At 58.8% G+C, this 23,977-nt stretch overlaps 1 protein-coding gene across 1 annotated transcript in view; it reads right to left on the bottom strand.

Moving 5' to 3' along the window:
- The window catches only part of LOC148777751 (uncharacterized), a 41,296-nt gene extending 18,867 nt beyond the window's left edge, over positions 1-22,429 (bottom strand). The window contains exons 1-2 of the mRNA XM_088837060.1: positions 22,180-22,429; positions 7,292-22,071 (exon numbers count right to left, since the gene is read on the bottom strand). Of these exons, the coding sequence (XP_088693186.1) occupies positions 20,396-22,071; positions 22,180-22,429 (1,926 nt within the window). The 3' untranslated portion in view covers positions 7,292-20,395. The remainder of the gene's footprint in view (positions 1-7,291; positions 22,072-22,179) is intronic.
- Positions 22,430-23,977: the final 1,548 nt, after the last annotated feature.

Below are 23,977 nucleotides of genomic sequence, written 5' to 3'. Positions count from 1 at the left end.
AGAGCATCCCCTCCCAGCAAGTCGCTTCCGCTCATTTTAAATGGACAGGCGCCGGGACGACGGTGCTGCCCCCACCGTGACCACCAGTGCCCTGGGGAATGTTTTCCTTCGAGGGAGAACACACAGGGAGAATCTCGGCGGGTCAGTTTCACTCTGGTAGTTAATTTCGTAATTCAAAATAATTTTTTCTTCAGTTACAAAAGGAATAGATGCTCACGAAACATGATTTTGGGGAACAAAGGAGAGAGAGGCAACGAACATTTTGCATCCTCCGTGAACCCAGCACACGGCAGGCCTTCGCCCACCCTTGAGGACCCGCAGCCATTCTGGAGGCAAGTGCACGTGGCCATAAACCCTGGTGTGTCCTCCCGCAGGCTGCAGACCCTGCCACCCGTGGCCTCGTCACGACTGCTCAACCCACACAGCCAAGCCCAGAAGGACGGCTGGGCCCATTTCTCACCTTTGTAAGAGCTGTGAATGAGGATGAATACCTCTTATCTTTATGCATAAACCTTCCCTTGCTCCCCCGGGGAGACCCCTAGAAGTGGGGTCCCAGTTCAAAGCCCAAGGGTACTCTCACGTCTACCCCAAATCTGGCCCATCAGAACCTTCCAGAGACCCACCTGATGTCACAGGTGCACGTCAAAACGATGGTGCTGCAGGGGTAGAACAGGCCCACTGCGGGGCAGGGACCGGCCGGCCCACGACCTTGCCACAGGCTGCCGACAGAGCCGGGAGGCCACTGAGGCCCCTGCCCGCTTGTCAGTGATCTACCCAGGGCGTGCTTTTATTTTTTATTTCCTTTTATAAATGTATTTCATTTCGTATTTATTTGGCTGAGCTGTGCAGCGCGTGGGGATCTAGCTCCCTGGCCAAGAATCAAACCCGCACCTCCTGCACAGGGGCACGGAGCCTTATGCCTTGGACCACCAGGAAGTCCCCGCAAGGCACACTTTTAAATGGCCTAAATGGAAGCTGCCCCAGACCCTCCACAGCTGGACAAAGATGCCCCAGAAGGGTGATGGGCGCTGACACCCACGTTCACCACAATCCGTGGAGGTGAACAGTGGTAACAACAGGCTGTGGCAAGTCCCCACCGAGGGGCGGCAAGCCCAGGGCTGACCTGTCAGGAACCAGCCGCTGCAGGGAGAGGGGAGGCCAGAGGGTCCCGCACCTTGTCGTCACCCCCTGGAGGGGACCCCTGGGAGCTGTGACAATGTGGGGGCAGGAGCAGGTAGGAGATCTGTGAGTCAGAAATATCTCACTTAAATAGAATGTGCGGAGGGCCCCCCGCCCATGACACCCAACAGACTGACGGATCCTGCCTCTCACGCCCAGTGGTGGGCAGGAGTGGGCCCCACGGTGCCCACGGGCAGCTGGACTTGCTGGTCTTCCCGGATGGGACCCCCGGAGGCCGCGTGGTCCTCCCGGCCTGGCGTCCCCCACCATCCACGCTCTCAGGCCGTTCCTCAGGCGTCACAGAACCATCTGTGACGAGGTGTGGCTCCACGGGTCCTGGATTCGTCCTAAAAGGGAATGTGTCTGGTGGAGGTGGAAGAAGAAATAAACTCTTTCCGCTTGTTTCCAGGGGAGCCTAGACTCTTGGCCGCCACAGTGAGCCGCTGGCTTGTGCCCGGTGCAGAGCCTGGGGAGTCAGCATCCAGCCTTCTCTTCTTCTGTTTTGGTCTCCGGATTCCATTTCGTTCATTCATGAAACGTTCCCCAAGAGCCTGCCCTGTGCCAGGCTGGTGATTTTGGCCCATCCTTCCCGAAGCGCCCAGTCTCCCAGGGCAAGGCGTCTGTGAGCGGTGAGCATGTGGAGAGCAGGGAGGGCCTCCAGGAGGAGGCAATTCTGCCCCGCAGTCTGGAGAGGTGGGGGATGGCGCCATGGAGGGGGCAGGACAGGTTGCTGGGGGCCTCTCGAGTCCCACGAACGGGACACTGGACTGCAGCCAGGAGTTGGAGGCAAGCCTGCAGGATGGGCACCGGGGCAGAGGACCACGCTGCGATGGTCTGCTCCTGGGTGGGCAAGACAATGGATACCGTCTGGCGGCAAGGAGGAGGGTGTCCAGGAAATGCTGGAAGCCAGCAGAGCTGGAAGGGCAGTCCGGGTGTGGTGGGAAGGGGAGTCGAGGATGACGAGGCAGGGCAGCAGCTGCGGGGACATCCCCCAAGAATTTTAGGAGGGAGAGGAGACGGGTGTGATCACAGCAGAGGAAAGTCCCCGTGGAAGCCACCCAAGGTCAGGCCCAACATGGAGCCCTGTCCAGGCAGCCCGGCATCTCTCGTCTAGTTATAAAGCAGTCCCAGATCCATGCCAGGAAATGCACCTTCTTTCTTCTGCCCGACGCTGTGGTCTGGGCTGTCCCCCTCCTGTGGGCCTCCCCCACTCTGACCAGCCACCTTTCTGATGGGCCGCTTCCCAGGCCCCGAATGCAGCTGTGGGCAGAGGGTTGGTTCTGAGGTCTACGACACTGGCTGGTCTGGCTTGGGTGCCACCATTTAGCTCTGCAAAGAGGGCTCACCCTCCAGACCTCAGTTCTGGCTGGTGGCACATCAAGGTTCCGTGAGGCCGCCCCAATAACCAACGTCAGGGCCCAGCTTGCAGAGGGACTTCGAGCATGGGTGCTGGGCGGTGTCTGGGGGTCTCCGGGCTCAGGAAGGGGAGCAGCTGAGATGGGAGATGGCAGTGCAGCCAGCCAGGCGAGCCTGCCGTGAATCACCGCACCAGGCTTTATAATTATCTGGGCACTTAGGCTCCTCTTTCTTTTCCTCCCTCTTCCCTGGGGAAATTTCCTCTGTCTCTTCCATCATCCCCGGCTCCCTGTGTGTCTAAATCAACCTTAGCCCAGGCAGCAGGCTGCTCCTCCAAGCTCACTCCCTCGGCCTACTTTACTGGCGAGTGCGGGCTGGGACTACTGGGGTGCCATCTTTGCTCAAACTGAAGCTCCATTCCCACCCTGGACAGAAAACAGAAGGCGCTACCCCCTACCCTTTAAGCTGCAGTGACCATGTCCCCAGGGCCCATGGGCTGCTTCTCCCGCCCCCACGATCTGTCAGCAAACCCAGGCAGCCTCGGGCAGGGGGTTCCACAGTCCCTCAGCTCAGACGACGAAGAGGAAATACCAACATGCTGGCGACCCAGGGCCTTCTGGCAGCGGGTTCCGGGTGACCTTGAGGAAGGTCAGCCTGTCTCCACTCTCCCTGGAGCCGCGCCGGGTGAGGGTCAGCCCCTCCGTGGGTCTGTAACAGCCAGGGACGTGAGCCTGCTCGCTCTTGACGAGGGTGTGGGGTGGGTGCTGTTCTGATGCCATCTCCCGTGCATATCCAGCCTTGACCCCGAGTCTCACCGAATTTCCACACGAACCCGGCACGTGGGTGTTGTGTGGGCTCAGTCACTCAGTCGTGTCCGACTCTGTGACCCTATCGAGCGTAGCCCGCCAGGCTCCTCTGTCCACGGAATTCTCCAGGCAAGAATACTTAGGTTGCCATTCCCTTCACCAGGGCATCTTTCCGACCCAGGGATTGAACCTGTGTCTCCTGTATTGCAGGCGGATTCTTTACTGCTGAGCCAGCAGGGAAGCCCAACCCCTAAGTAACTTAAATATGTATTAATTTTTTTAACATCATCCTTGAGAAGTAGAGAAGGGGGATAAAAAAAAGAAGCAAATGTAGGGAAAAATACGGGAAACCTATTGAAAATCTGTCCGTTTTACAGATGAGGACACAGAGGCCCAGGGGGCAAAGCAGTCTGCCCAGACCGCCCGGAAACTGCTCCCCGCCGCCCCCAAGGCTCTGCTCCCCGTCATGAGCTTAAAAGTGTCCCCCGTAGAGCAGTGAGAGGGACCAAGCAGGGGCCAGCCCCCGAGGTAGCTGGGACACATCACAAGAAGCAAGTGGGTGCAGAGGGGTCTCAAGGGACGAGCCAAAGCACCTGTGGGCAGAAACGTCCCCAAGACACCACCCACCGTCTCCTGTGAGAGGAGGAGGTGAGGAGGCCAGGGCCTCCACCAGGGCACCGGGTGGGGCCTGGGGCAGCAGCCACGGAGCAGCCCTGGGCGAGCTCTTCACAGGTACTGGAGCACCGCCGCTCCCCCGGGCCCCTCACCGGGCTCCCTGGAGGAAGAGCCGGCTGGGTTTCTTCATAAAGCTGGATCGCATTTTCTGCCCACATTTCTGACCTCCGGAAACCTCTCGGGTAGTTTTCCAGAGCCCTTTGGATTCCATCAGGGGCACGGTGCATGCCTCTGCTCACTGCGTTCACAGCCAGACCGCTGGGCACCCGGCAGATGCCAGGAGGAGCCTAGCGGGCACAGCTGCACAGGCCCCTGGCCGCCCGCAGCCCAGCTGGGCCTCCCTGTCACGGGTCCGTGGGCTCTGGCTGGCTCTCAGCCTCTCAAATTTGATCTCCGGTCAAATTCCATGGCTCCTTCCTTTTTAAAAAATAAATAAATAAATAAATCCCTCTTTGAAAACAAACAAAAATCCCAGAACAGACTCCAGAAGCACTGGCCCTGCTGCAGCTTCATCTTCTCGTTCTTTCCCTTTCCTTTTTGGCATCGCAAGGAACTGGAGGAACACTTCAACCCTGTCATTTCACAGAGGGGCAAACTGAGGCCCAGAGGGGAAAGGGGCCCCTTCGAGGTCCCCTGGTGACTCCCTGGCACAGCTGGGGCGGGAACCCGGGGTCCCCGGCTCAGGTCCAGCGTCTGAGCCCCAGCAGCTGCTGGCCCCGTGGGAGAGGAGGCGGGGTCTGAGCCTGTTAGGACGAGAACCGCCGCGGCCCTGGGCAGGGCTCCGGGCACTCACCCCACAGAGGGATGCCCGCCAGGACAGGCAGGCCCGGGCCGCCGGGCCTCCTGGCACAGGAGAGGCCAGCACTCGGTAAATGCAGAAAGAAGCCCCTGTCGGGGTGAGGGGGAGCCCTGACCTTCAGGGGCAAGCCTCGAGGAAAGCAGGCTGGCTCTAATGGAAACCAGTCCAAGGGCCAAAGGCAGCAGGACCCCCTCCCCGCGGTTTCCATGGGGACAGAGCCGGGAGGTGGAGTCCTGGCAGGCTCTCGGCAGCAGATGTGGCCTGTGCAGGGCTGGCGCGGGGCGGCGGGAGGGGCGGCGCCGGGCGGCAGGGCTCTGGGACGTGGCAGGCCTGGGCGGGACTCGCGCACAAGCCTGGGGCCACGGGTCTGCCACCTCCAGGAGGCCACCCGGATTCCTCCCACCCCGGGGCGATTGCACTGGCCACTCCAGCCTAAGTTTCTGCTCCTCGCCTGGCTGGGCCCACCCACCTCCTACACCATCTCAGCCCAGGCTTCAAGGAGGGCGCCCGTGTTTGCTGAGACACGGGCTCTGGGGACAGACCCCCCCAGTCATGGTTCTAGCCCTCCAGTCAATGGGCGGGTGCTCCACAAGGTCTGCCCCACCTGGTCCCTGGACAGTGCCACCGGTCCCCTTCCTGCGCCCCGAGCTGGCCCCTGACCACTCTGCAAGGTGCCCTGGAGAATCAAGTGGGTGCTGAGCCACCCTGGGACACAAGGAAGCTGCGGGGTCGCTGGCAGAGCACTAGGGCGGCAGCCACTCGGATGGGGACTGAGTAGCAGGGTCTCTGACACCGGACAGAGCCGCCGTTCACTTGCAGAGAGATGGTTTCCATGAGCTCATCCCCCCACACCCCCGCACTCAGCGCTCCCCCCAACCCCTGTCCTGCCCTTGCCTGCAGGAGCCCTCCACACTGGGACCCGGGGCAGGCTGTGGGGCATGCAGGCCCCAGCTGTGCCAGCGACACCCTGCTACTGACCGATCTGGGAACCCCAAGATCAGGTGGGCGCGTCTCCATGGGAGAGACTCAGGGTTCCTCAGACGTCCAGTGGTGCCTGCAACAAGCCCCACAGAGAAACACCCCGGGCCCCTGGTCTATACCACAGGCTCCCGGTATGATGGAAGGGTCTGGGTTTGGCACAAAGCAGAAAGGACCATCTTGAGAATGCTGGAGTCTGCAAAACGGTCTTGCCTGTTTGGGGGTTTTACGGCATCTCCCAGAGGTTCGACTCGCGGTTGTCCGAGTGTTAAAATCTCAATCACCTCGGCCTACAGCCTCACTCTTTCCCGCTCTGGGCCGGGGGGCACCGAGACGGAGGGTGGCCACGGCCCCTCCTCCTGCCCCTCGCTGACGTGCTGTGCATCGTCCACGCCAGGCCAGCAAATGGCACAGAGGCCTGAAGCCTCATCCAGCAGGGCTCTCGGGGGCAACGTCAGTCCAACCAGCGGGCCTGAGATCTTAGAGAAATGGCAGCTCAGGCAGAGACAGGACCTCCTGGTGACTGGCACCTGGGGAGAGCCCCCCAAGGTTGGCATCCGTGAGAGGGACCCCGTGCCTGGTTGTCTCCAGCCAGCCAGGGGAGACGCTGGGTGCTGCAGTCAGGGACCCGGGTTTGAGGGCAGGCTCTGTCGCCTGCTAGCCGTGTGACTCTGGGCATGTTCCTTGGCCTCGGTGAGCCTCAAGTTTTCTCAGACTCACCTTCCACGAGGCATTAACACCCACCTTCCACGAGGGCAGGGAGGGGGCATCCTGTTTGTGCCCTATCCTGGCACCAGAACAGCACTAGCTCCTGCTGGCTCTGATTGGATGTTGAAACAAGACGAAATCGAACAGATTACATTTAAAAAATAGATGTTTAAAAGAAGCAGATTAAAGTACTCGGCCCTAGGGAGTTCTCTGGTGGTCCAGTGGTTAGGACTCTGCACCTCACGGCGGGGGACATGGGTTCAATCCCTGGCTGGGGAACTAAGATCCCGCAAGCTGGGTGGAGTGGCCAAAAAATACCGAAACTTTAAAAACAAAAAAAGAAACAAGGACTTGACCTTGGGCCTGGCGCTCAGTAGGTCCATGAAGGTCAGCTCCCCCCAACCCTAGGGAGCTCACTCCTATTTGCAAACTCAGACAAGCACTGGCCTCCCGTGTGGGGGAGACAAGGGTGGACCCCGACCCTCAAAGCAGAGGATCTCTGCCACTCGAGTCCCACTCCCACGGGTCCTGCCCCAGCCTTCCTCACCCACCCTCCCCGGCAGCTGGACGCACCTGACCTTCGTGGCACGGCCGAGGCTGTGGGCCATGGTGGCCTGCCAGGCTGCCAGGCCCAGGAGCCACTACCCGGAGGCTGCTTCGCTGGGCCTCCCCTGGGCACTGGTCACAGGCTGGGCAGGAATACCAGGACCGGAGCGGAGACCCTCGAGGCCCACGCCCCTACCCACCCATCAGGGCCGAGCCTCCCAAGGGCTGGTGCAGGGCGACTTACGAGTGCATGTTCGCAGCAACAAAGGCGCCGGCTGAGCACACCCTGTCCGCACCGCTGGGCGCCCGCCACGGCCGCTGGAAGCCTCTGGCGCCACATCGGAGGCACTGCTGGCCTGGACCTGGCATGGTGGGCCCGGGTGGGACCCCTCGTCCCTTCGAGTTCAAGGCAGCAGCACGCCCGGGAGGCTCGGGCAGGCAAGAGTGGCGGGAACTGGCCGCCCGCCTCTGGGATCCCTCCACCCACGGCAGCCGGAAGCGCGGGCACACCCACCGCAGGAATCCCCGGGCAGGGCCAGCGCCCAGGAAACTGGGCCAGAGGTTCCTGTGTGCGCTGCAGCAGCCGGACCCCCAGAGCTCCCCCGCTCCCAGCTCCCTTCAAGGCCCCAGAGAGTCACAGGCACCAGAGGCGAGCCTCCTCCAGGGACTCCCCAAAACCTGCTCCTGTTCAGGGCAGGTGACACGGCCTGCCTCCACAAGAAACCTGTGGGTAGGACTCACCCTCTGCCTCCGGGTGGGGAAACTGAGGCTGAAAGGGGCAGGTGGCCCCCCAAACAGCCAGGCCCCACGCTCCTCCCACAAGGCTGCAGCCTGGGATGAAAAAGGCTGGCCTCTGGCTTCCAGGCAAGACCCCCGCTTGCTGCCTCTGACCACTCCCCCAGGCCGACGCTGTCTCCCCCACTTTAGAGCTGAGAGAACTGAGGCCTGGCAGCGAAAACTGTTCTTATTGAGGCCTTTTCTGCTTGAAGGCGGGTTGGGGGTTCACAGCATCTTATCAGATCCTGCCCTCCAGTCTCCGCTGTGTTCCTGGTGGAGAAACGGTTTGCCTGGGCTCCTGGGTGTGTGCTCAGGCCCCAAGCCCAGAATACAGGTGCATGCACACACGGGAACACATGCACGCACAGGCACACACATGCACACACATGCAGACCTGCATGGAAGGTTGGCCCTGCCACCCGCTTCCCGGAGGAGGGCGCTGGCTGGAGGACGCGCGCCCCCTGGGCCACCTGGCCGCTCCCGCCCTCGGATGCCTTCCCAGGCCCCGTCCTGGGCCTGCCCCGCCGCCATTTCCTCTCCTGGGCTGGAGGCCCGATGCCAGTCCTCTGGGTCTGCAAATGGCCGGCGTCCGGGATGGCCTGCCGCTCCGAGGAGACTGTGAGTGCCTGACCCGGGCCCAGAGCGCGGCCAGCCCAGCCACTCGCCTTCCTTCACTCACTAGCGTCCAGCACCTGGGGCCTGTCCACCCAGGACCGGGAGAACAGCCCATCCACTGGGCAGCGAACACCCAGCCAGGCATCTTCCAGGGTGGCCCAGAGACCTGGACCCCCGTGTGCATGCACACACATCACAGTCCCACCGAGGCACGCACACACAGGTCCAGGGGCGACAAGAGCCACACTGGGCCACCATATAGACACGGATGCCACACCATCACTTAACGCAGAAGGCACCCAGGCTCTGGAGGCCCACAGGCCTGTGTTCACATCCACCCCAACCCGCATCATCCAGCTGCCCCTCTAAGGCTCATCCCCTGCAGAAATGGCACTGGTGACCCTGCTATGCAGGCACTTCTGAGACTCAGGAACAACCTAAGAAGGAACAGAATGTATGGGGTGCTCTCTGTGAAAAGTGTTGAGGCAAGCGCTGTATCTGTATTACTGAGGCAGGGACACTTACTGCCCCCATTTTACAGATGAGGAAACTGAGGCCACAAAGAGGGGAAATACCTCGCCCTTGATCTTGATCAGCAGAGCCAGCAAATCAAAAGGACTCAACCTGAACCCTGGCCATGAGTTCCGGAGCTCATGATCTCTGCCACCCTCCTCTCCCAGGCGGGAAGAAGCCTGGCGTGGAGCATGCAGCGGAGCATCGTCATGGCAACAATGCCCACCACCACCGTCCATGCTCTAACGCCATCCTTCTGAGGCTCTGACCCCGGTATCGGGATGTCTTGTTGTGCCTCATCTTTGAGAAACCCAGACCAGCGCCACATTCACGGCGGCTGATACTAAACCCAGTTCTGATGCCCTCTGCAAAGACCAACATAGGAAAGGAGAAAGTGGTTAAAAAAAAACAAAACAAAACAAACCCGAGAGCGCAGCTGCTGCAGAAAGCAGCTCACAAACCACTCTGGTAAATTTCATCAACATCTCACTCTTCCTATTATTCCCCCACATCTCTGCCAACAGGTACGTTCCTTCAAACAAACAAGCCCCAACAAAGCGCTCCTGCTGACGAACGGAACGGTGTCAGGAGAATTCGGGACACGGCAGAGGAAGCACCCCGATCTCACCAAACATGGCACGCACTTGGGCGAGCTGCTCTCGGTCAGGAAGAGCCTCCGAGGCTGCAGAGCCCAAATCCAGAGTTCAGACGCGCAGAAGCGAACATTTAAAGATAAGGAGGAGCTGGGGAAAAAGAGCCCTCAGAACCGATTACATCATAATGCGAGCAAATTCACAAAATAAACAGTTATCATCATTTGCAAATTATCGTGGCTGTAAAACTGCTCTGCCCTCACGTGTGTTGATAGGGACCAATAAATTCTGCGCTTTATCTTGGTGAGATAATTTTTTTTTAAGTTTATAGCTACTCTTTGTAGGTTACCTGTTGAATTTTTTTTTTAGCTTGGATTTAGATGTATCTTTAGACCACGTGAAATATTTAGCATCTGGTTTTTTAGAAGCTTCTCAAAATAATTTTTATGAATGTCTACATAGAATAGCGAAAGGTTTAATTCCTTTCCTATAGAAATTACAAAGATATTAAAAAGTCCCAAACCCCATAATTTTTAATATAAATTACTGTTAGGCTGTTGGTGATGCAAAAAAAAGATAAGAATTGGTAATGAAAATATCTGAGGTCCTTTGACATAGGGTATTTGGAGTCTTAAAAAGGTGCAGATGAAGACCAAATTTTAAATTGAATTTTAATAAGATGATGGTTGTTCTGCTACCAAATGTTTCAGGGGATCAGAGGATCATTTAATAAGACTGCTTTGATGTACAAAGGCAACTTGTTTATTTTGACCTCAGTTCTTCGAAATTGTCGACTCCACAATTGAAATATGCTGTGTGTTCCAACAAGGACCCGGCAGTCATAATGACAGACCAGCCCATCTGTGCTGTGAGAATGTATAATTTCAGTCTATAGTGGAATTTATATAGAAGCGATGATGGGAAAACTGCTATGTGTGGTACTTTCTTAAAAAAAAAAAATACTGCTGAGAAGTACTGGGTGCCATGGAGAATGCTGATATTTTTGCCTCATTAAAACAACAACAAAAATGATTCTGTGGAAATTTACTGATCTGGGAGAGGTACAGTGTTATTACCCTAATTAAAAAATGAAGATGATAATTGATCACATATTACTATCCCAACTATACAAGGTGCAGGCTGGGAAATGGTTATTCATATACATTAAAACCATCAGATGAACGTAATCTCGGTGGAAAATACCAATTTAGAATGAAAATGCTCATTCATGAAAATTAATTGATTTTATGCTACTTTCGCTACCTTGTCCAAAAAGAAGATGAGTTAACAATCAGGAAATTTGACTATCACTCTAGGATTTAGAATTAAAACCTTATTCATCTACATTTAATTATAAGAAAATTATAATTTTATCATATAAAAATTTAAAAAAATGAGTGGGCAGCTATTAAAAGTATAAATTCTCTAAAAATAATCAACAATCCTCTCCAGTAACCCTCCAGCCAACCTCTCTGTACTGTGGACTCTTTTGCCTCTAGAATTTGTTACACTGTTTTTTTCCGATTACTTTTATTTTGTCACCAGTGTTTTATTTAGTGCTTGCTAAATATTTGGGTGGAATGATCTTCCAGCTTGCAGCAGCAGAATGTGGCTGTCACAATCAGGAAAATGTTTTAATTATCTCTGCTCCGTGCGCCTGTCTCTGCAGCCCCAAATCCTCCAGGAGCGACTGCTGTCGGATCTCAGAACAAAAGCAGCCGCAGACACTTCTCGCGTGTGCCGAGCTCCGTTTCAGTATTTGGTGGTGTCTGCTCCGGCCGGCTGCTCAGGCCTGCACAAACAGGACCCCCACGCCTCAGAACCAGGAAAACAAAAACGCATTCACGTGGGAATTTTCCTCTCAGTTGCAATTTAGAACTTTGGGGGCCTGATTTTCCATTTCCCATAAATCAAGACCCTGGCTGCTGCCCCTCCAACGTGGGGAAACCAGGCTGTGTCTGCGGGCGCTTTTGTCAGCCTGCCAGAGGGTGGAGGAGAGCTCAGAGCTGAACTCGGCAAAGCCCACCTTCTAAATGAAAAGGTTCCGGGCCCGAAAGAGAGACTCAGATGGGCATAGGACCCAGCTCCCAGATGGCAGGAGCAGTGTGGTCCGAGAGCTCAGAGGTCTTCCAGGACTCACTCCCCAGCCCACTGGCCAGGGCTCAGACCCTGGACAGTTGGGATGTCTCGGTCACAGCTCTGCCAGTCGGGGACCAGGGCAGGATCGGGGCACAGGCAGGCCTTGGGACCACTCAGGGCTCCAGAGGGTCGAGCGAGTGGACGGGCCCACGTGCACCCCACGAGCCGTCCACGGGCAGGATAGATAGGAGCCGGCACAGCAATGTCAGCTGGAACCCCTGGCTTAGATAAGTGCTTAGAAACAAAGCCCAAAACAACCTATGAGATCTTCCCACACTAAGCTAAGAGCTGAAAACAGCTTCCTTTTCTTGCCCTCCCCAAAAATAAAATAAAATAAAAGGGAGAAAGAAACTGGATCGCTAAACTCTGGATATGGCAGCATTAAAGACGCCGGACAAAATGAAAGGGCCTCTGTTTCTCAAGGCAGAATCCAGCCTCCCGTGTGCCCGCCTGGCCCTGCCTGCCGAGGAGTTGGCTGGGGAGACTGTGGATGTTTCTGATGTTTTTTCCCTTTGCCACTCCTGGTGTGGCCAAAAATTAAAATAATAATCACAACAATAGTGAGATGTCCCCCCTCCAAAAAAATAAACCTAAAACCTGTACAACTGGGCATGAAAGAGGAAGGCCGTGCCTATTAATACCTCCCGAAACATTCGTTCAAATTATAATTGAACATGCAGCTACTGTGAAATAACAAACATTCATTTTTATTGTGATTTCGAACGCCCTGTAGCTTCGGATCTTAAAAATAAATGGGTTTGGCTTCTGCCTCTTCCCTGCAGTTTTTGGAAGGGTTTACTTCACTGAAGATGGTGGGGGTGGGGGGGGTGGGGATCTGAAATAGAATTTTGAATTTCGGGTAACCAATTAGAGAGAAGCAAACCTAACAGGCACAAGATGGCAGAGCCCCCGGCTTGTCTCCAGCTCGGAGAGGACTGAAGAGGAGGGAGACTTACCGGGCGCAGGCGGACGGGGAGCTGCTGCAAAGCAAGGCAGTGAAGACGGCGGCCGTCGCCCCGGCCAGGCACCGCGGCAGGCAGAGGAGGGCCGGGCCCGCTGGCTGGGGGGCCAGCCCCGGGTGCCAGCCCTCTCGGGCGACGGGCCCTCAGGCACCTCGCCTGTGGCCACCAGCGTCCATCGGGCCCCTTGGTCCCGGCCGGAGCCTCGGCCACCCCGGCAACCCGGAGCCAGGGCCACCGGGAGCCAAGGGGCGCTGGGGAGGCCCCGCTGCCAGCCCAGGAGGACGAGGAAAATGCTACTTTTGTCTCTGCTCTCATCTGGCACTAGCTGCCGGGGAGGGGGCCAGAGGCGGCCGCTGCAGCTCGGCCCCGCCCACCGGGAATTTTTGAAAGATGCTCGTGGGTGCCGGGAGGGTGGCAGACGTGGCAGAGGCGGCTGGGCCGGACCCCCAAACCCGTCGCTGGGGCGGGCGGGGGCCGGGGGGCCGGCCCAGCGGGAGAGGGAGGAGGCCGCCGCGGCGTCTGGCCACTCGCAGCCGGCCCGGGAGGACGCGGGGGGCCGGGCTGGCCCGGGCGCCAGCCCTCCCCGTGGACAGGCGGCGCGGCCCCGGGCGCCATGTTGCGGGCGGCCCGCCTGGCTGGCCGGCGCGGGGGATAGAGGCCGCATTGTTCCCGGCCGGGGGGGCAGGCGGCAGCCAGCCCCCAGCCAGGCTCCCCGGGGGCCCCCCAGAGCAAGCCCCCTCTAGCCGATGCCCCCGGAGCCGCGCCACCGCCCCGAACCCCAGCCCTGGGTCCCAGCGGCCACCGAGCCCCAGGCAAGCCACGCGGCCTCTCCCAGCCTCAGTTTCCCCATTGGTACCCGGGCTGGGGTCTCGGCTCCGGCCACTCGGGGCTGCCGTGATGACACAGTGAGGGACGCTCAGCCTGGCCATGATGAGGGCCCGTCACCACACCCAACCCCGACCGCCACAAACCCACCGGTCTCACCCAGGCAAAGCCAGCACAGACAGGAACGGCCACCTGTGCCGGGTCAGTGGGCCTGAGGCTCTAGCAGGGGCGCTTCCACCTGGAAATTTATCAGACCCAGCGGCCTCTTCTGTGGGTACCGGGCCGCTTCCGCGTGGCCGGCTGGTCCACCCAGCTCTCTCCTTTGGACCTTTCTGTGGCCCGGAACTGAGGCAATGACCACCTGGCTGTCCCCCTGCAGGGTGGGCCACCAAGCTGTGCATGTGGGCAAGGTGTCCGGGCAAGCAAAGCCAGCTCCGGGGGCAGAAGGGACGGCATGCAGAGACCGAGGCCGGGCTGCCACGGCCGGAGTTTGCTCAGGGCCCCCCGGGCGGCTCCCCTGGCTTCCAGGCCTTTCCGTGGACGGAGCTCCCGCTGCACCCTGGCTGCCTGGAGTGTGTTTTGTTTCCATACTGCTTTATGGCTGCACAGAGCCGGCCATGCCCGGGGCACAGGCACAAGAGGGGGAGCGAGAAGGAAGCGGCGGGAGGGGCCCGTGGGCCCTTGGGCTCCAGGCTCACGCACGCAGCCACGTGACTAGCTCACCAGCTGATGCCAGAGACAAAGCAGGTAGGATTCCAATGCCACGCGCCTGACCAGGAACGCCGGGAATTCCATTCCAGGAACTGCGTGGCACGGCTGCCAACAGCCTGGGCCTGGCAGGAGAGGGTCCCCCAGGCTCCGTGGGGAAAGCCACGGAAAACTGCAGGCGGTCGGGGGCGGGGTGGGGGGCCGCCCCAACAAGACAGAGGCGGCAGATTAGGGCACCCCTCCCCCACCTGGCATACACAACACCCCCAGAAGTGCCCAGCTGGCCACCCAGGAGATCAAGGCCTCTGTCCCCAAGGCCTGCAGGTCTGCGTGGGGCTCGAGACCCAAGAAGCAGCCAGGCCTGAACCAGGCCCTTCCGGGAGGGAGCCCAGCGCCACGAGGTTTGGCAGCATTGCCGCCATGCTGCGGTCAGAATCACCCACACGCCCTTCTCCTCCCGGGAGCCTGGGGAGGGCCCCGCAGCTGACATGCACGCCCTCGGACACACTCAGGACACATGTGTGGCCCTGCAGGCCAACACCTGCGTGTCCGATGCCTGCTCACGCCTGTGTGGAGCCCAGGGTTGTGACGTGATGTGCAGCCCACCAGAGCATCTCCTACAGTTAAAACATATGGAGGACTGAAGCCCCGGCTCCATCATTTCATTATAATTTAAAATGTAATTATAAAAGGCTGATTTGAATGTAAATATCGCTCTTAAACACATGAAAGGCGAATCTAGATTTAAGAGCCCCAAATCAGCAGGTAATATTTCAGCTAAACTTCCTAACCATCTCAAATCCGAGAATTAAAGGAAGGGTGATTCACCGATAAACCTGGCCCCAGCATCGGAAACCAAAGGCAGCAAGCAGAGACAACATGCTTCCCGCCGCCCCCCATCTTAAGGGGAAATGCTATTACTCCAAAAACAGAGAGAAAATCTGGGCTTTGCTCTGTAAGTCCCGTGCACACATTTTCTAACCACAACTACCAGGCTCATTTAGCGATAATAACCATCGCCTCTGCTGGTCACATCTCTGCTCAGAAAACCTCTTAGCCACTGATTACAACAGTGGGCCCGGCCAGCCGATTTACCCATCCACAGGATTTCTGAGCAGTCCCTAAAGGCAAGATTCCTGAATCCAGAGTCTTGAAACAACGCAATTCCATCCAAAATTTCACAGGTAGACTTTGCAGCCCTTTACTTGCAAAACCCCTCTCCAAAAAAATAAAGTAAATAAAATCTGTGTTTTAGTGTTGTCCTGCCTCATGGGAAGGGATTTCAGTCTCTACCATTTTATCAACTCCAAGCAAGGGCTCGGAGCCTGTTATAGGTGCCCCCTTCCCCCGCCCCCACGCCCACCCAAAGAGAGCTCTCTTCATTACATTTTTTTTGGAGGGGGGGTTAATGCAGAAGGTGAAACAGACCCCACTTAAGAGGTTCCAGGATTTTTTTAAAAGATGTAACAGCAGGTTTTTTGGGTTTTTCTTAAAAAAAAAAAACACCTCATTTTTGAAGCCAGATAATATAATTTGCCAACAGTCTTTTGGGTAAAGAGGAAACCCTGCTGCTTACCCTGATGGGGGCCACTCCCTCTCTTGCCCTCCACCCACCAGACTGAGGACCCCTTAAGCAGGTAGGGGTCTGGGCCAATGGCCCACCACGGCCTTCCAACGCCCCCCACACCCTACACCAGGAAAACTGGTGCCCCAATGTTCCCGTCACAAGTCCCAGCCTGATCCACTCCTCCTGGGGTCCCTAACGTGAGCCTGGGATCTGGGCCTTGCTTCCCAGGGTGCCTTCCTAGCTGTGGCGAAGCTGGACCTTGATCAGGAACCTGGGTCAGCAACGTGAGCCCCACTTGAGCCACAAGGCAGGGAAAGCGGGGGTGGCTCAAGAGCAGGCCTCCGAGTAAAAATCTGTTCATCCTGTTAGTTCAGAGACCGTCCATCCGCCAGGAACCCTGGGCCAGGCCTGTGAAGGTGTTGAGGGGCCTATGTGTGGCTTCGCCAATTCAGGCCAGACTCTCTGATAAGCTGCTGGCAGATTTCAAGTTCATCGGACAACGCGACTTGGGGAGGAGTGTGGGACGCCGGAGAGTCACAAATACTGTCCAAGACTGGCTCTTGGTGGCTTTCTTTCCACCCCCGCCCCCGTGAGGACCCTTCTTCCTCCAGGCCACTTCCGTCCTGCCACCCACCCCCCAGCAGACAACGGCCAACCAGGCCTGGCCCCAGTGAGGCTCCGTCCAGCCCACAGTCCAAAACCTGACTACCTTTCCGCTATGTGCCAACATGCCCCTGCAAGCGGCCTTTCAGAAGAAATCACAGAGGGAGAGAAAATAAACTTGTGGAAGTTTAAACTCTACTCAATAAAGAAAGCCAGACATTCCCACTGAAATTCCCCAAGACTCACAGGTCAGAGGACTCTTTCTTTTTTCCTTTTCTGTACATCTCGGCCCTGACTCAGTCCTCAGGGCCTGCGATACGGAGCCACTGGGACACCGGTCAGCCCTGAAAATAAATATTTCATATAAAAGGTCCATTGTCTTTGCTCAGAGACAACTGTTGCTTTTTCTCTCTTCTCGGCTCCGTAACATCAGCAAGCAGGGCCGATGCCATCTGGGGTTCTTTCTTGCTCCGACAAGATGTTTTGAGAAAGGGCAATCTTGCTGGGTCTTCCTGGATGATCAGCTAAGAGATAAAGCTCTCTTAAAGCAAGCATCTTGGTAAAGGCACGTTCATATCGGGTCAAAGAACAATTAGCTTGTCAGAGTGATGAAGCCCCATCAAACTGCCAAACTGAATTGCAGGCAAGGATGACCAGCGGCTGGCACGGGCACCCTGAATGCCTGGGTCAGGACCTCTTGCCCTTGTCTCTCCCCGGTCAGCCCCCAGGAGTCGGCTCCCCGGTGAATGCCATCCTTGAGGAGGTTCCACTCCTAAAAGGTGCCTAGGACGGGGCACCTCCTCCGCGAGCACGTGCCTAAGCCAAGTCTCCATGAGGAGGAAAGCGCTGGCTCGGAAGCTCCTGGTAATCCACCTTGAAATCACCGAGGTTCACTTTCACTACCACCTGGGCAGAGCTGGGGGGGAGGTGGTGTGTCGTGAACGCCCAGGTGTCCTTTCCAATGAAACCAAAACTACCTTCCCTATTTCTTAGAAGCTCAAAAGTAACTAGCAATAAAAATGGAGATTACCATTTACAACAAAAACAATTACAACGACAGCCATTTACGGCGTCCCTGTCACATGCCCCAACTGGGGTTTGTGGAAATAACCTCGTCCGAACCTTCCCAAGGACCCTCGGGAGTCTGAGCTTTCATTCCTGCTTGAGAGCATGGGCTGCAATCCCGGGAGGGGACAGGACTTGTCCAGGGTCCCACGGCGAGCCAGGGGCAGGGGGCCGGATTGGAGGGGCCCAGCCATGAGCTAGGACACCCGCACTTGGCAGGATTACTGCAGGGGTAGCTCTGTGCTCTCTAAACACACAGAAACGCCCTCCCAGCCTGAGAACAGCCAGGCGTGATGGTTTTAAGAGGTCTCCTTGCCTGGTCCATGGGACCTCCTTCCTTCCCCGAGCGCTGTCCCTCACTGAGGTCACACGTTGGTCACCCTGGACACCAGGGAACACCCACCCACCCAGGCAGAGAGCCCGTCAGGGTGGGCAGAGCCCTTGAGCCCCTCCCTGGGCCCCACAGGACGCCTTCCCATCAGGCCTCGTCCACGCCGGGATGAAGATGGGAGTGAGACCCATTCACGGCATTGGCCACAGCTGGGTGCAAACTCCAGGGACCCGAACGTCCCCACTGTGGCAAAGCTCCCCGCTGGTCCCGTTGAGCAGGGCAAGATGCTGTCTGTACCTGTTTAGGTGGCAGGAGAGACCGGACTATGGGCGGGGGCTAGTCACCACCCACTGCCCGTAGTGTGCAGCTGGCCCCACCTGCACCCTGGAGACCACCCGGGCCAGAATCGGGGGGCCTCAAGTGGCCAGAGGTAGGGCATGGCAAAGACTCAGTGCAGTCCAGGGGGCACCCTGGGCCTGGCCCTGGTTGTAAACAAAAACAGGAGCACCAGGGCCACCCTCCCGCCAGTCCGCCGCAGTCCTTAAGACCCTGTCCCCTGCTCAGCACATTCTTCCCCCGAAACCCCGTGAGAACAACCAGGCCGGCGCCAGTTCCATTTTCCGAACTTTATGTCACGTACACATCCTCAAAGATGCATTTTCTCTGGATGAGACCGCCCCGCGTGCTGAGAAGACCTCCCCGTGTGGTGAGAAGACCTCCCCACATGGTGAGAAGCCCCTGGCTGGGACTCAGGTCTCCATAAGGAGTCTCCAGGGTATTGGGCTGGCCCTAAGGACAAGGACAAAGGCAGGACAGGACGGCGTGGTGCCGAAGCAGGGCCTCCCTCCACAGGGCCGGCCCAGCTCTTGGCTGTGGCCTCTCAGCCCCAATGCATCCCCTGTGCTGGGGGCTCATGTGGAGCGGACGCTGGGCCCCTGGAGCCAGATGAACAGTAGTTCCCCGCTGAATGGCCCTGGGGGTGCCTCTTCTGATGCTCAGGCCTCTCCGTGCTCCCGGTGTCTGGCCCGTGGGCTCTCAGAGGGAGCAATCAACGCTCCTTGTTTTGGGGTCTGCTTTAATCCCAGGGGATCCCCAACAGTCTAAGCAGAATGCCCCACCATGCCTGCCCATCATGCGCTACACTACGGGTCATCTGTGGACCCAGGAAAATGTCTCCTGCATTTTACAAGCAAGGCCCCAGCGGAACCCGGGCTTTTTGTAATTACTAACCCGTCACTGCCAACACCACGGCCAGCGTCAGCTCCTGGCCAGAGGGGCAAGCCACCCTCCATTTCTGAGATCACTCCCCAGTGTCTCTCCCTGCGTTTCAAGTCTGCGAACTGCCTCTGATAAAGTCATAAAGACAAATTCAAAACAGGGCACCAGGGTGAGGGGCAATGGCCTAGCTCAGAAGATGGCCAGGATGGCTCTACAGTAGTTCACATAAGCAAACCTTCAGCCTCGGGGCCAGCTGGGCAGGACCTTACTGAAACTGTCCCTTCGTTCCTCTGGGTTCTCCTCTGGAAACCAGGCAGCCCTGGGAGAGGGAAGCATGAGGCAGGCCTGGGATACCCAGGGCTCTGTCCACATTCCCGGAAAACGGCCTCCGAGTGCCAGCTCAGAGCTCTGGGGTGTTATGGAAACAGGTCCCCCCCATTATTTTGTGGTCAAAGCACCCTGCAAGGTTGTCCAAACCACATCAATAAGATGAGGCAAAATAAAGGGGAAATCGCACCTGTAATACGATCATATTAAAAAGCGGGTTTAATCTCCCAGTTATGGGTTTCACTTTAACAGGGTAGGTAACACGCAAGTACAAACGTGCTTTTTAAAAATCCCAAACGGCTAAAACCAACGAACTAAAATAAAATGAACATAGTGCTGGCCTACAGAGGCTGCCGTGGCCTCTGAAGCCCAACTTTGAAGAAATTAATTTCAGCGTTACCTTAAAACCCTGTAATTACGGCAAACATGCATTCCTTCACCCCTTTCTTGCTCCCCACAAATTCCCCAGGGCTGCGGTCTGGGCCCGTGTGTGACCCATCTATAAAGAGGGATTTATTATGAAATGTTATGAGTTGTTTTCGTTTTATGCCACCATAAACAACAGCATCCACACATGGGGCTTTCACTTCAAGGGCCAAGAACGGCCAGTCCTTGACCCAGGGCCGCCCTAAACCAGCTCTCCATAAATGCCTGACCAGCAAGGAAAAAAAAAAAAGAAAAAGAAGAAAAAGAAGCACTGATGGTTTAGGAAGTGAATGAAACATTTCAGTTTTTTCAAGAAAGGGCTGTGGCTTCCAAACAACCTTTCGGAACACATCTGATCTAAAAACTGTTGTTTTCTCTTTTCCTCGTGTTCTATTTAGGAGGCCTACTATTTGACGTGTTCAACCAAATTCTCTCTGGCAAATGGCCGGCACACATCTGAGATTAAAAGCTGTATTTCACAAATTCCAAGTTCCAGAATTTTAATGACGGCCATGGAGTTGCTGCAAGCTGGTGCGGCTTCGGGTCCAAGATCAACCTTCCTTCCCAGGTCCCCGGGTCTGCGGAAGGCCTGCCCTACAAAAGGGCTCTTCTTAGAAATCCCTTCATCAATATTTAAATATTCACTAAGTAGCGAAAGTGAGAAATGCACTTACCGTCCTCAATAGTCGCCTTGAACCCGATCGAGCCTGGGGCGCGCTGGTCTGCAGCTCTGCCCTTGCCGGAGGATCGCGCTCGGACGCAGCCGGCGCTGCGCTATCGCGCCCACGGCTGCACAGGCCCTGGCCCATCGGTCCGAGTCCTGGCTTCCAAAATGATTCTCCTCTTCACGTGGCGAAAGGGGCAGAGAGCAAAGCGGTGCCATCTCCCACAACTCTTCCCAGGGCAGGACAGCTCCGGGACGGCGCGGGAGAAGCGCACGGCCAGGCCCCACTCCCCGGGTCCCGCACCGCGCCTCCGACCGCGCCGCTCGTCCTCTTCTCGCTCGGGCTTCCCGGGTTGAACGACTGGACCAACCCGCAGAGTGACCCGCAGGACACGGTCTCCACGTCCGCGACCTGCGCCGCGAGGGACCTTTGTCCGGGGCGAAAACGAAAGCGCGCGGGGCCGGGGGCGCCCACGCCCTGCCGCGGAGGTCCGCGCCAGCGCGCCCCGCGACTTTCTCCAAGTTCACGTGCATCCCGGGGCGGGCGGGCGAGCGCCGTGGGCCCGAACTTCCAGCGCCCGGCCGTCGGGCGCGCTGCGGGACGCGGGCGGTCACCGGACGGCCCGGGGCGCAGGCCCGGGGCACAATGGGAGCCGGCCGGCCGGCGGACCGGCGGGCGAGCGCGGGGACAGCGCAGGCTCGGCCTCCGCGCGGCCGCTCATCGAGCGCGGCCGGGGCGCCGAATGCCGCGGCGGCGGCGGCGGCGACTGGGCACAGACGCGCCGCGCGCCCGGTGCATGCTAATGGCCGGCGGCCGCGCCATGAATTATTCAGCAGCGGCGCGGAGAGGGCGAGCGCGGCGCGGAGGGCGGCCGGGCCCGCGTGTCCCCCGCCGCCGCGAAGCCGCCGCGGCGACTTCCCAAACTTTCCCCGATCGGCACCGAGGATGCGGCCCCCGCGGCGCCTCCGTCCCCGCCCGAGCGCGCCGGCCGCGCTTCCCCCGTTGCCGCCTATTTTATGTCTTTTGTCTCGGAGTTGGCACCTGTCCCAGAGAGCGCGTTTCCCTGCCCACCCCTTCGCCGCCGGATCAGGGCGGGGGAGGGGGTCCGGGGGACCTGGAGAGGAGAGGACGGGCGGGGGGAGCGAGGCGCCTACGGCCCCGCAGCCTGGGGGAGACCGCCCGGGGGCGGGGGCGGCCGTGCAGCGCTCCCGGGCGCCCCAGTTCCGCGGGGAGATCAGGGCTTCGGCTGTGCCCGGAATACCAACAAGGCCTCCCGGGGCCCCCGGCCGTGCCCGCTGCGGGCAAGGACCCGGCGCCGCCCCTCCCCGACTCCCCCTCCGCCGCGCACCCTCCTCCCGGGCGCAGCGCGCGCGGGCGGGGCGGGCGGCGCGAGCCGCGGATTCGCCGCCCGGGCCCCGCGCCTCGCCCCGCAGCCTCGCGTGCGCGCCCCCGCGGGCACGCCGCCCCGGGGGCTCCCCGCCCGCGCGGTCCCGCGGGGCTGGGGGCACCGCGTCGCGAGGACTCATCAGCCCTCGGCTTCGCCCCCTGCGGCCCGTAAGCCCGGGCCCCGGCCTGCCCCCGCCGCCCTGGCACCGAGGCGGCGGCCGGAGCGCGCTCGGCGGCTGCGCTCCGAGGCGCCGGCTGCCATGATTGCGGGCAGCGGAGCGCGCGCGCGCACGCTCGGGCCCGGCTTGGGGACCCGGGGCGGACCGACGGTCCCTGGCCTGACCGCAGCCCAGCGCGCGCGGCGGAGTGGCGGCTAGACCTCCGGCCTCCTCCCTGCCAGGCTAGGGCTCGCCGCGGAGCTCTAGACGAAGCTCCAGGACAGGGCTTGGGATCGCGGGTGGCAGCGGGCTTCCCCCAGGGTACGGTGCGCACCAGGAGGAGCCCGCGGCGGCTTGTCCCGACCCTGCCTGCGGGGCTGCGGGAGAGGCGCGGGGTCCAGTGGGGTGGGAGACGGAGTGCAGGGGATCTGGTGCCACGGAGGGGGCAGCGCGCTGTGCCCAGAGATGGGGGCCGCAAGGTGCCTGGCACAGGGGGGCCCTCATGGTGCCCGGGAAAGGCATGAAATGGGCGGGGGCACCGTGCCCGGAGCCGCTGCCCAGCTCCAACCTCTCTCTCTTCCTTCCCCGCAGAAACAACTTCCTGCCACCCCCCGACACCCCCCTCCGGCCCAGGGTGCAGGAACTGCGGGGAGAAGTTTTAGGCCGCAGCTTTGCTATCTGGGGCCCGGACGACGACGCTGCTGTCCCCGGGCCGCGCGGTTCATGCCCGAGCCCTCTGCCGCAGTTGCGAGCGGACCGAGGCTCCAGGGACCGGACCCTGGTTAGAATGACAAGAAGTCCACAGCTGCCTTTTTTTTTTTTTGCCTGCTCCGTAGGGGCGCCTGAGTGATTCCTGGCGCTTGGGTACGCCGACGCGGGGTCGCCTTGCCTGGACCCCATCCCCCTACCGGGGCATGCCCTCTCTCAGAGCCAAATGGACCTGGTTGTCCGCAGTGCCCGCGACAGGGGCCCGAGAGAAACGAGGCCTCCTGGGCCCCATCCCAGTGTCTCTCTGTGCCTGTCTCTTCCCCCACCCCCCCAGCCCAGCCGGCCTTGGCATTCTAACCAGTGTCCCTTGACGTCACATCTCGCCATCTCTGTCAACCAATTAAAACTTGCCCGTTGTCATAAAAATATATATACTTTTTATGCCATTGGTAAATTCAAAAGTTCCTCTTGCGCCCTGCTTCCCAGGAAACTTCATTCCACACTGGACTGCCCAGGCAGGGGGTACCCGCCATGGTGCCAGGCTGGGCTGGGGCAGGCAGAGCAGCTCAGGCCAGGGCCTCCCTTGCCCACTGACCCACCTTGGAGGCTCCCTAGGTCCACCCTGACCTTGGCGTTGAATCGTGCTAGACACACACACGTGACTGCCACCAACATATGACAGATACGATGTGGGGAGGAGGAAGGGAAGGAGGGTGGGGGAATAGGATGGATTAAGAAACCTTCCAAAATTACTTTCTTATGTGTTAGAATCTTCCTAATGGCTTCTTTGTAGGGACAGACATTCCACCCCCCCACTCTCCACCCCCTACCCCCGGCCATGAGAAAATTCAGTTTTAAAGAGTGGAGTGGAAATGTTTTCTGGTTAATCTTTTCACCGAAACCCTGACCAACTTTCACTTTCTACGGCTGCTAACACCAAGAGAGAGGGCCCAAGCTGGGGTGCTTCCACAATGGGGTGGGTTTCGCTCCTGCCCCGACGAAGGTCCGGGGTGACCCTTCCCAGCTTCCAGGGCTGTGGGGTCCCCTTGGGAAGCACAGGAATTCTGTGTTCCCCTTCCTCAGAAAAGGACTCCCAGCAGCCGTAGCCACGTTCCAACAAGACGGCAGGAAAAACCAATCTCTCCTTAGCTCAGTCCTTTATAATTTTCTCCACTGTGACAGTTCCCAGCCCTGACCAGGACATATGGGGGAAGAGGACACATTGCCCCGAGATGAGTACTGCAGGGCGGCCCCCACAAGCCACACAGACCCTGCCATCACCCCCTCCTGCTCTGGCCACACCAAGGAAGAACCCAACCACTAACTGCCATTATAAATTCCCCC

The sequence above is a fragment of the Moschus berezovskii genome, chromosome 6 (assembly GCF_049115385.1).
Source record: "Moschus berezovskii isolate FMDL1 chromosome 6, NW_MosBer_1.0, whole genome shotgun sequence".
Classification (NCBI taxonomy): Eukaryota; Metazoa; Chordata; class Mammalia; order Artiodactyla; family Moschidae; genus Moschus; species Moschus berezovskii.
This window is presented reverse-complemented; position numbering and strand designations above follow the sequence as displayed.